Source organism: Aethalodelphis obliquidens, unplaced genomic scaffold (assembly GCF_003676395.1).
Source record: "Aethalodelphis obliquidens isolate GAN/ISIS:26980383/991018 unplaced genomic scaffold, ASM367639v1 scaffold14, whole genome shotgun sequence".
Classification (NCBI taxonomy): domain Eukaryota; kingdom Metazoa; phylum Chordata; class Mammalia; order Artiodactyla; family Delphinidae; genus Aethalodelphis; species Aethalodelphis obliquidens.
Window position 1 is genome coordinate 27,865,742 of NW_020837958.1, and position 12,187 is coordinate 27,877,928.

The 12,187-nt window shown below is 59.5% G+C and overlaps 1 protein-coding gene across 1 annotated transcript; it reads right to left on the minus strand.

Annotated features, from left to right (window-relative positions):
• Positions 1 to 7,227: 7,227 nt before the first annotated feature.
• LOC113624949 (potassium voltage-gated channel subfamily C member 1) lies at positions 7,228 to 10,065 on the minus strand. The gene has a single exon (XM_027115266.1). It carries the CDS (start codon positions 9,514 to 9,516, stop codon positions 8,923 to 8,925), a length of 594 nt encoding a protein of 197 aa, XP_026971067.1. The 5' UTR covers positions 9,517 to 10,065; the 3' UTR covers positions 7,228 to 8,922.
• Positions 10,066 to 12,187: the final 2,122 nt, after the last annotated feature.

Sequence of the window (12,187 nt, forward strand, 5' to 3'; positions counted from 1 at the left end):
AAGGGCAGAAGCAGGGGGGACGGTTCACAGTGATCCAGGGGAGAGAAGATGGCGGCTTCAGCCAGGAAGGTAGCAGTGGAGGTGATGTGGGTCTGGGAGACGACAGGATTTGCTGATGCGTGAGAAAAAGAGCGGAATCAAGGACGGTGTCGAGGTTTTTGGTCTGAGCACCCAGATGGATGCGGCTGTCATTTACTGAGCTGGGGCATCACCCCCCCAGGCACATCGCCCTGATGTCAACGTCTTGGGCGTGAGGAAAGATCAATGTCTTGACCCGTGAAGCTCCGTCAGCCCGCACGCGCCCATCCAGGCCTGTGTCCTGATACTTCCCCTCCACTGGGAACCGTTTCCTGCCTCAGCACTTCTCAGAATCTGATGTGCGTATGATTCATCTGGGGATCTTGTTAAAATGCAGATTCTGAATCAGTAGATCTGGGGGTGGGGGCCCGGGGCCTGAAACTCTTCATTTCTAACAAGTGCCCAGGGGACGGGGATGCTGTTGGTCAGAGGACCACACTGAGTAGCAAGAGCCCCCACGTCCCAGACCCCACGGCAGGTCCTCCCCCTCTGAGTATCAGCTTCTCCGGGGAGTGGAGTAAGCTTCCTGACCACCTCCTCCCAGATCTAAGAGTCAAATTCTCCAGGGACAGAGCCCAGGAGCCTGACCTTTTGAAGCATCCGAGGTAAACTGAGAGTCACCCATGGGTGGGAGTCCTCCAGCAAACACCCCTGCAGCCCCCATAGCAACTATTACAAACACCCCTACCCCAGCCCCGGCCCATCCAGCACAGCAACAGCTCACTGCCCCCCTCTCTGCAGCGCCCCTACACCAGTGGAGCTGGACCCCACACTCTGCTCCAGCCCCTACTGCCTGGCATAGCCTCTCGTCTCTGAGTGCACCTTTCTGCAGCTCCTGGAGGGCAGCCAGCCAAGAGAAGGGCCTGGAGAAGAGGGCGGCAGGTGCCACCCCCTGGGCCTGAGCAAGCACACTGGAAAGAGGTGGCACCCCCGGGGCTGTGCCACGAGAGGGCTGGATGAGTCTACACGCCTGATGGCTCACAGGGGCCCCGCGTCCGTGGCGACCCCTGGCAGGACGGGCTTACTATGCCTTAAATGAAGGAATGAGAGCAGGCCTGAACGAATGTCGGAGGAAGCTTCTGAGACCCCCATCCCTGGGCTCCTACCCGCTTGGTACCGGGAGAGCTCGCATGTGCCCTGGAGAGGATGTGGAAGGAGAAATAGGGAAGGCCTAACCTGGCTCCCACAGCGCCTCCGGAAAGCTGAAGCCTGAATTCTTAAACTCCTGGAGTGTCAGACTGGAGAAGGGACTTGGTGGTCATCTAGAAGGTCCTCTGTCTTTCACAGGGAGAGAAACTGCAGCCCGAAGGGGCGATGGAACTTGCCTACGGAAGCCTGGTTGGCTTAATGGCCTGGGTACAGATCTTGCTCTGGTGTAGTTGCCTGATACCTACGACTGGGGTCTTGTCTGTGGCCTCATCTCTCCATGTCCCTGGGTGGGTGCTAAGCCTGAGGGCCTGCCTGTCCCCAGCCACAGGCCCCCAGAGCTGACCCACTGACCTCCAGCTGGAATCATGCAAGCCTGGGGACTTCCTGTCCAACCCAGACCCCTCACTCCCAGAGGAGGTCAGTGAGGGCAGGAGCAGCCAGGCTAAGCCTTAGGGACCTCGGGGGATGGGCTTCCATGTTCAGCAAAAACTAGAAAGGACACTGAGAGAGGGAATGGATGAGCCAAAAGCTAGAGGCTGGAATGAGGGCTGAAGATGAGGAGGCCAGTGGGGAGCCTGGCAGAAGGGAGCAGCGGGACGCACGGCCGGCTTCCAGAGCAGAAGGCCTTGAATGCCGAGCTGAGGAGCCAGCATGCTCACCATACGTCACCTCTTGCCTGTTAACTTCTGAGCCTCCCAAGCCCCCTGTTGTTTGCCTGCACGGCTGGTGGGGGCAGTAGAGGCCCCTTCCGAAAACCCTCTTCTTGGGGGCTCCCAGAGCACCCTCTTACCCCACCAGGCTGGACCCTCACCTGCCATGGTTCAGGGGCTAGAACTCTCTGAGCAGGATTCCCAGACAGGTTTTTGGGAAAGAGTGTTTGGTGAGGGAGGACGGGACCCAGAAGGAAAGCCGAGTCTGAGCCACAGTAAGCCACACACCCCAGCATCCCTGCAACAGTGACAGGAGGCAGTACTGACCAGTGGTTATGGACAGAACTCCGGGGTCAGGCAGACCCACAGTTGAATGCCGCTCCACCACTCGTGAGCTGAGTGACCTTGGAAACGTTACTTAACCTCTCTGAGCCTCAGCAGCCTCATCTGTGGCATTGGTGTGATAATAATGATACAGTTCCATGGGAGTTTGTATGAGAATTAAATGAGAACATGTACATCAAACCCTTAAGGCTGTCTGACACGTAGTAAGTGCTTCAGTAAACAGCGGCCATTAGTACTGTGACTCATGAAAGGAAGGGGCTTCTGGAAAATCCTGCTTGGGGGATGATAACAGGATTTGGACCAAGTCTGGGTTGAATGGCTGAGGGAGGTCTTGACCAGCTGTACTGGGCCCTGGGAGGGGAGTGGGGAAGGGAGGTGGGAGGGCAGGTAACTGCAGATTCTCCCTCACTCAAGGGAGGAAATCAGAGGTGTAAGTAAGGAGAACAGTGTGCCCAGGTAGGATTTGATATTCTTTTAAAACTGAGAGCCCAAAGAAATGCAAACGGCCAGGTCCTGGGCCAAGAGGCTTGGGGTGTGAGTTCAAGCCTCGCTGATGGGCTGTGTGGTCTTAGGCAAGTGTCTTCCCCGCTCTGAGCCTCTTCCTCCTCCACCGGACGAGGGCAGTGGCTAGAGGTGGCCTGGGAGTACCCAACAGTCCCGTGCATGTGAAAGGTGGTCCCTCCCACACAAGTGGTTCCCCTGAACTAGGATCAGGCATCTAACTGTCCCTGGAGCCTCTCAGGCCCCCCTTTCCCTGGAGCCTGCACCCAGGGATGGGACGCTCAGGCCAGGGGTGTGGCCAGGCTGGCCCGGGGGCTGATGGGAGACAGCGGCTTGACCTTTTGGTCCAGAGCAAATACACTGGTCATGAGACTGCTCAGAATAGCCATATAACTATATTCAGCCGCCCTGGGAGGCCCCGAGATCCCTGGTCCAGGCAGTGGGCCCTGGAAAGAGCCCCCACCAGCCCCCCTCCCCCACCTCTGAGGAAACACGCCTCCCTCTCTGGGAGGCTCAAGCCAATCTCCTCCAAAGCTCTGGCAGAGTCAGAACGCCCAGAGTTAGGGAGCACAGATTCCTGCCCCCAGAGAACCAGACTCCAGACACTCCCTGAGGTGTCATAAGGTGGATGGGGTTCCCAGCCACGGAGCCAGGAGTTAGAGACATGGGTTTCTGAACCAGTCCCCAAGCAACGTGTTCACGTGTGACCTTGGATAAAGCACTCCTCATCCAGTTGAGGTGGATGGGCCTCAACCTCCTCGTGTGTCATAACAATACCTCCTATTATACTGAGTATGTAAGAAGCTTAGACTCCGGAGTGGGAGACAAACTGGACCAAGCAAGGCTGCTAATGAACATTTTATTACAAACTAGATCACTTCTCTGAAGGGAAGGACTCTGGTTCTGGACCCAGCCTGTGGGGTCCAGGAAGGCATTGCCAGGGAACTGATGTTTGAGGTGGGATGTCAAGGATAAAGAGGGGCAAACCAGGAGGAAAGAGTGCTCCAGAGGGCACAGCCTATGCAAAGGCCCTGAGGCTGGGAGACCCGGCATGTGCAAGAAGCTGAAAAGAGGCCAGGATGACTGGAGCTCAGTGAGTGATGGAGAGAGCCAGGCCAGAGGAGCCTAGAGAGGCAGGCAGGGCCTGAGGGCTACATTATGGGCCGGGGAAGCACCAAAGGGTTTTAAGCAGGTAAGGAGGTGAGCTGACAGATCTGTGAATTGAAGAGCCCTCTGTGGTTGCCAAGTGGAGGATGAAATGGAAGGCCCAGGGGCTGGAGCTGGGAGAGCAGTCAGGAAGCTGCAGGAGAGGTGGGCCTGAGGGACACAGTGGTGGCTGGAACCAGGACAGTGGACATGGAGACAGAGGGCAAAGGATGGAGTCTAGAGAGAGTCATGAAGTAAAAGGATAATCCAACCAAAAGGAGTAATAACAGCAGCCAACGTTTATTGACCTCTTACTGCATGCCAGGCCCTGCGGCTTGGGGCGCTGCGCCAAGATGCAGATAACTCAGTTACTCTTGCCATCAACCCTCCGGAACACGTTCTATCATTATGCCCATTTTAGAGGCGAAGAGGCTGAAAGATTCTGACTAGAAGACGCTTGGTTTGTGATTTTCATTACTGGGAGGGGAGCTGGTGGGGGGCTGGAGTACCATTCAAAGACACGAGGACACCTGTGAAAGCATCGTGGGAAGGAGAAAAACACTGAATGGGGGACACACTGTGGTGGGGAGCACTTGGGGTGGCAGGAGGGGAACACACCCAGCCCTTCTCCACTGCTCATGCGTCTCCTTCACGTGTTACCATGACTCCAGGTGGGGCCCTGACCTGGGGGAGTGGGCTCTGAGGTGGGGGACAAGATGCTTAGGAAGTTCCTGATAGCTTCTCTGTCCCCATTCCCTCTGTACGCCAAGCCAGGCCAAGAGCCCAGTGTCAGACGGGACCCAAGGGACACCCAGAAGTCTCTGGCTGGGCTCTGCATCCCAGCTTCTGGGTGAGATTCCTTCCCAGGGATTTGAGGAGGGAGAGGACTACATCAGGTCCCAAAAAGGTGAGGACAAGGCAGAGAGACGGAGACCTGGCATCAGAGGAGAGCTGAGCAATGGGGTAGTAGAGGAGGGGCTTCCCAAGCGTGCGGCCATTGCCTCTTCTTTGTCATTAGAAAGTCAAGGGACTTTGGGGGACAGATATCAACACACACACACACACACACACACACACACACACACACACACACACAAGATACTCTCTGGCCTGCAGCGCAGGGACTGCCGTTGGTGGTGTGTGACCTGACACAACAATGTTCCTGATGACAACATGAAAATCATAGATAAAAGCCAAGAGCCTCAGACCCGTGCTGGTCCCCGGGGAAGACAGGAGGGCAGGTTTCAAGCCGGGGCTGCCCCAGCACAGCCCTGCCTGCTCCCGTATCTCCACAGCTTTGCGTGCTAGCACTGCCGTTCCCTGCCATCGCCTGGCTAATTCCTACTTGCCCCTCAAAGCTGGTCCCAGTGTTACCTCCCCTGGGGGTAGTTCTCCCTCGCATAGTCCCAGGAAGCCCCTTCAAGCCCTTACCGCAAAGCGTCATCATCATCCTTTGCTTCTGTGTCTGGGACAGCACCCCTCACCCCAGAAGACAAGCTGGGCTATCCTGTCCCGGCTCACCTCCTCACCCCTTACCCCCTTGGGCTGGGGGCCCAGGAAACCCGAGGAGAGAGGGGCCAGGGAACCCATGGCTCCAGCTAGTACAGTCACTCCCGAAGCGCTCAGATGGGACCTTCCACCCCAGCCAAGTAGCCCCTATCTCCCAGGGCCACCGCTAAGGCCTGCAGAGGGGTGGCCTCACTGCCTGGCCTGTGCACCAACAACTGACCTGAGCTAGAGCAGTATTTGCACTGAGGATGGGGAATGGGGTGCAAAACCGCTCACTAAGGCAGCTCAGGAGTCCCAGGAGATGGAGGCAGCAGGCAGGAGGCTGGTCTGGAGTTTCGTCTTCCTCAAGGCACACACACCCAGGCGATGCAGGGCCTTCTCACATACGAGCACACACAGCCACACTGACACCAGGTTCTCACACACAGCTTCCGTCTCACACACCCCTCACTACACACGGTCTCTGTCACACATTGGGCCCTCACCCCCCACAGCCTCACACACAGATGGGCTCGTGCACACAGCCTCACATGCAAGGCCTCACAGTGTCATGCCTGCCACACACAGAAATACACTCGCCTCAAGTCTCTTACACACTCCAAGAATCTCTCTCTCTCCCTCTCACACAAACACACACACAGCATCTCTCTTACACATACAGTCTCTCTCTCTCATATACGCACTCTCTCCCACGCAGTCTCATTCTCACACACGAAGTCCATCTCTCAAAACACACAGAATCTGTCTCCCTCACATTCACACAGAATTTCTCTGATACAGAGACTCACGGAATCTCTCTCACATAGTCTCAACACACACACACAAACACACACACACACTCCCAGAGTCTCACTCATATGGTCTTTCTCACACGCATGAAGAACCTCTCACGCCCACACAGAATCTCTCTTACACAGATTCTCACACATACAGCTTTTCTTTCATGCACATCTACAGTGTCACACACAGGATTCCGGTCTCGAATCCAGAATAAACATTAAAATCCCCACCCACAAATCCGAGGCGGCTTGGGGCCCGCGTGGGGAGGGGTAAACAAAGGTGACGGCAGTGGCGGAGCAGCGATGGAGGGGGCAGGGCGGGCGGGCAGCCGGCTGGGCTCTGCGCAGATGCGCTGCAGGAGGCAGCGCAATGCAGCTAGGCCAGCCGGCGTGCAGCGGGAAGCCTGGGTTCTAATCCAGGCTCTGCCCTCAGTTCCTGCGTGCCCTTGGGCAGGCCCCGGTGTCCTCATCTGTCACCCAAGGGAGCTAGAACAGCCCTGTGTGCCTACGGGGGAAGGAAGGTGGCACAGATAGGCTGTGGGACGACACTTTCCAACCCACCTCCACCCCCCAACCTACTGCCCAGCTTCTCCCTCAGAATCTGCTCTTCAGTGGACACTGGAGAGAGCCAGGACTTTTCCGTAAGGTTTTGTACACCAACAAGGCCCCATTTATCCAACCCATTTATCTGCATGGGGTGACGGCCACCCCAAAGCAGAGGAACGGCCAGTGGGAGGAGATGGACAGGGCAGAGGGCTGGAACGTGCCCCACGTGACCCCTGCCTATCCTGAAGCTCAGGGGCACAGGCCAGAGCCCTAAAGCTGAGCCCAAGGAGAGGGGTGGGGGGACCCAGCCTCTTGCTGGGGAGCCCGAAAGCTGAGAGGACGCTATGGAAGTTGGGCCTACTCTGCTTCTGGGGCCAAAGGGGTGGTGGTCATGGTGAGATGCTGTCCGAGGTCAAATGCAGGCTGAATGGGCAGCTGCTCTAACCCAGGCCTCTGCCCTGCATGCCCCCCCGCCCCACATGTGCCAGTTCAACCCCCCAGTCCCCTTCCTCCTGCCCCTCCCCACAGCTCAGCCACAGCCTCCAGTTACATAATCCCCTGGCTCTGGTGGCCTCTGTCAGGAGAGGGGAGGGGAGGGGAGACCCCCGAGCGTCTCAGTCCACTCTGGAGATGGCAGGGAGCTGGGGGCCAGCGCGATGGAGGATGGGGTCCCAGGAGATTTGGGTTCCAATCCTGCTTGGCCTCTAACTCCCCAGGTGACCTTGGGCAGGTTCCTCAAAACAGGGGGTTTAACTCCCTCCCTATTACTGTGCTCCCCCAAACACACACACATGCACATCTGAGCTAAGATTTAATATATAAGACCTGCTGCCCCCTCCCTCAGATGCTAAAACATTGAGTGTTTTATCTCAGTAACACATCCACCAGGCCTGTGCCTACACACAGCCTTTCTCTGCCATGGACACTTCAGTGCCCACCCTCCAGTCCCCTTTGCCCACTGGAGTCAGCTGGGCAGACACTCCTGCCCCCTCCCCTGCCCGAACCTCCATCCCTGGGCTCCAGGCGGCAGGAGGCATGGGATGTGGAGCAGTGGAGGAGAGTGGGGCAGCAGAGGCAGTGTTTGGACTGGTAGGGGGTTGGTGGGTAGCTCACACACGGGGGAGAGGCTCTGCTTTAAATTCCCAGCTCTGACCCCTCCCCTCATGCCACAGCCTTGGTTCAGGCCTCTGAGAACAGAGCCCAGCAAAAGCAAGACGTGTCTTCCAGTGTAGATGGCTTCCAGCGTAGATGGCTGGTGTCTCCCTTTGGGGCTCAATTAAAGCAGCAAGGACCCTTAGAATTTACCAGACCCCCTCTCCCATTTTATAGTTGAGGAAAGTGGTCAGAGAGGCCATCTGAGGGGCCAAGGTCGGCAGCAGGGTGCCCTTTCTCCCTGGCAACAAGCTGCTGTCACTAAAGGGGAGTGGCTGATGAAGACACACCCACCTCTCACAAAACTTGTCCTCGCAGATCCCCCCGTAGACCCCTTCTCTGCCCCGGCAGGTCCGAGAGGACGCATAGGCAGAAGCCCAGTGGCCCCCTCAAGCACCCTCTCCTTTTGACAAGGCAGAAGGACAGGCTCTGTTCCCAGGAGCAGGTCTCAGAGGGATCACATCCCCCTCCCCAACTATCTACCAATTAATTAGCCATAAACGTTCCCCCTCGGCCATCTCCCCGTGGCCTGAAGCTGCTCCCTGGGGAGGGGTGGTCTCTCTCAGGCAGCAGACCAGGTCTCAAGCCCTCTTCTGTGGGCCCTGGCTGGTTCCAGGTGGCCCTTAGCTGGGAGAGAGGAAGGGCTCTAGCTTCCCTGCCCACACCAACATCTAAAGGACAGTTCACACTTTCACCCTGTACACCTGCAGAGACGCAAATATGCACACACAGGCACTCCTGCACACTCAAACATACACACATGCTCACTCATTCCCACTACATACCTTACCCACCCAAATATACACCGCCACACTTACATAAATATACACACACAATCTACTCATACACACAAACACACCCATTCATACTCACCCATACACATTAAATTTGTAATACAGACACAGACTTTACATATGTACAAAGCTAGTCACCCTTCAGGAGAGTCACTCTGTCGCTTACACGCGCGCACAAACACCCCCCTTTCATTTCTGACTCCCTAGGCACCAGTTTTCGAATCCACCCCTGCCCTCGGGAGGCAGAGGACCTTGACTTCCCCGCCCCGCTCTTCAGATGGGTAAGTTGTCACTTACCCGCGCGTAGCGGGATGAGTAGGGGTCCTCGAAGAGCGCCCAGATGCGCGGCTGCCAGCGGCGCCAGAAGCCGCCGGGCCGGCCGTCCGGGGAGTCGCTGAGTGCCAGGCGCTTGGTCATCTCCAACTCGTCCTCGCCGTCGCCTGAGTCGCCGGGGCCGTCGGCGTCCGCGTCGTCGGCGCTGTTGTCCAGGGGCGCGCCGCCGAAGCTGTCCAGCGCCTCCTCGGCGTCGCGGTGCTGGCGGTACGTCATCCAGCAGCAGGGCTCCACGTCGGTCTCGTCGATGCCCCAGAAGGCCAGCTCCTCCTCGTAGAGTGGCCCGCACACGTCGGCAGGGCAGTGCAGTTTGCCAGTGCGGTAGTAGTTCAGGATGTGTGCGAAGACGCCCGGGTGGCGGTCGAAAAAGAACTCGTCGGCGCGCGGGTCATAATCGAAGTGGCTGTGGGCGTCGGGCTCTGCCAGCCAGGCGAGCCGCGTGCCGGGCAGCGTGCGCAGCGTCGAGCGGTACGTCTGGTGGCGCGTGCCGCCCACGTTGATCACGATGCGCTCGCTTTCGTCCCCTTGGCCCATCGCGGCGCCTCCTTAGGCATGGCGCGGCCCAGCGACACCCATGGGAGCGGCCGCCAGGGGGAGTTGGCGCCGGGGAGGGGGGCGCGCGACCTCCTCCCCCCTCCCCCCAGCCGTCGGGGGGACAGAGGACCTCGGCTCTGGCTACCCCCAGAGCGACTCAAGCCCCTCAGGGCGCTTTCTGTCGGGTGCTGGTCCAAGGGCGTGTGCGCGGGATCCCCAGGGTCTCTAGGCGCCAGATGTGGGAGGGAGCTGGTCCGGCTGCGGAGGAGGCAGAGGAGGAAAGAAGGGAGGGAGAGAGGGAGGAGGAAGGGAGGAAGGGGGCGGCGGCGCTCAGCGGCGAGCCCCAGGAGGAGGGAAAAGAGGGTGGGGGGGCCGGGCTCCCGTCCCCATCTCAGCGGGAAAATGGAGAAATCGACACAAAGCTTTTGGGGGTAAGGTCAGCTGCTTCCAGGGCCGGTCAAAGACCAGCCCCTGGAAGGGGGAGGGGAGGGGAGGAGAAGGAATCTGGAAATTCGCGCTCTGCTGTGAGGTGGTCGCCGCAGCGCGCTCTCGGCGTGGGGGAGATGGATGCCCGCTGCCTTCCTCCCTGCGTGGACCGGCTGCGCAGGGCGGACTCCGGCCCCCTCCCTCTCCTTGCCTGGCTGCCTGCTCCCCGCCGGCGGCGGGCGCGCCCGCCCGCCCGCCCTCCTCGCTCCTTCTCCCCGCCTCTCGGAGGAGATGGCGGGCCCCCTGGGCAGGGGCACCAGGGTTGCTGCTCCGTGCTGCTGCTGCGGAGCGCTGCGCTCGGTGCGCTCCGGCTGGACCTGGGGCTCTCCGCTGGGCTGCGCTCCGACTCGACTCCGGCGGCGGTGCTGAAGGGACAGCTCCGGGACTGTTGCGGAGCTCCGCGGAGCCGGGAAAGGGTTCTCCGGGCTGGGCTCCGTCTGCGGGGCCGGCGGGCACTGACTCCGGTGCCTCTGCGCCCTGCTTGTGGCAGGCTGTTGGCTGTGCCGGCCGAGGCGAGGGGGCCGCGGCGGTCGGACCGGGGAGGCGGGGGTGGCGGGTCCGGGCGCGGCGAGGCGAGGCAAGGCTGGTGAGGCCGGGGAGGCGAGGCGCGGAGCGGCCGCCGCCGCCGCGACGCCGCTGCTGCCGGGGCTGCTGCTCGGCTAGCTGGCTCGCTTGCTCGCTCGCGCGGTCCGCGTCCAGCCCGCCGCTCTCCGGACACTGGCACACGGCGCGCGCAGCCGCACTCGCCCCCGGAGGGAGGTGCCGCGCTGGGTCCTAAAAAGCCCTGATTTCGCGCCCCCCTCCCAGCCCCGCGCGGAGCCCGGCCTCCCTCAACCCCGGCGCTGGGGGCGCCAGCCCGGCACCGATCCTGCGCCTCCGGGGGACCCGCCGACGCTCCGCCCCCGGGGAGCGCCACTCAGTGGGCGGGGGCTCCGGGAGACGTCTCAACCCGCGCCCCAGGGTCAGACCGAGGTGAGAAGGGCGTCGGTACCCGCCCCTGTCTTTCCAAACTAGGGACTGTCTGATTCCCTAGTGAAACAAGACGGCCCTGACCGCTATCAGAGAAACCTCGACCCGCACCAGTATTGACCGCTCCAAGCAGCTGTTCAATAGCGACCCTTGCAGGGAACCTGGAGCCCCCATGACGCTTCCATAGGTACCCTCTTGCATGGATTCCAAAATAACACACCCCGCGCTCCCCTATACACAGCACACACCTGTACTAGGTTGTGTTGTCCTCTAAGCCCTCTACTAAAAACCCAATAATCTTGGACCCCTATTAACCCCTTTCGACCCTTTTCTGACCCTGGGCCCTTCTTAACTCCAGGCTGACTCTAGTCTCCCATGAGTGTCACACGCTCTGCCATCCTGATCCCAGCTCACTGATCCTCCCACACTAGCCCAGGATCCTTAGGTGAGGATCCCTTGTGAAAAGGGCATTCTGTCCTTAGAGGTCAGAAGAAGCAACTGCCTCTAGTGGTCGTGAACGTTGACAGCCCCCCTTTCTCCGTAGGGCTTCAGCTGCCCTGGATGGGAAGCTGATGCTGTGTCTGGGGGCTGGATAGGAGCAGACCCCTGCTGTGATTCCTGGCTTCGCAGTTGATCCTGGGGTGGGAGTTGCAGTTTGGGCCTCCGAGGCTTCCTGGACCACGTTTGCTGGCGGTGCCTCAGTTTACTCAATCGAGCAATCACTCCTTCACTCCTCACTTGTTCCAGGCTCTGTCCCAGGCACAGGGGCACAAGAGACCCTGCCCTCCAGGGGCTCCGGGCAGTCAGGGAAGTGGGCAGGTGGGTCTGGGCAAGGCTGGGGAGGTCAGGCCCAGCTCCAGGTGTGGCCGCACTTGGAAAGAGACTTATTGATCCAGCCCAGCCCAATCGAACACAAGGCTGCCTGGGCAAAGGGCTATTTAATTAAGAAGACGTGAGGCTCTTATTTACCTGTCGGCACTTGCTAATTGCGCAGACAGCTGTCCCTCGACACTGACCCACAGACCTGGTTGTGGGCCTGGGGACGAAGCTGTGCAGCAGACATCTCTCTCCTCACTTGGCCCAGCGAAATCTGTGTGTGCTGGGGCAAAGGTTTGGAGGAATGGAGAGGTTTGGAGAGGGGCGAGGGGCAGAGCAAGAGCTGAGGGGTGGGAGAAGGACAAGGGGAAAGACAGAGAGGCAGAGTTATGGCAGAAAC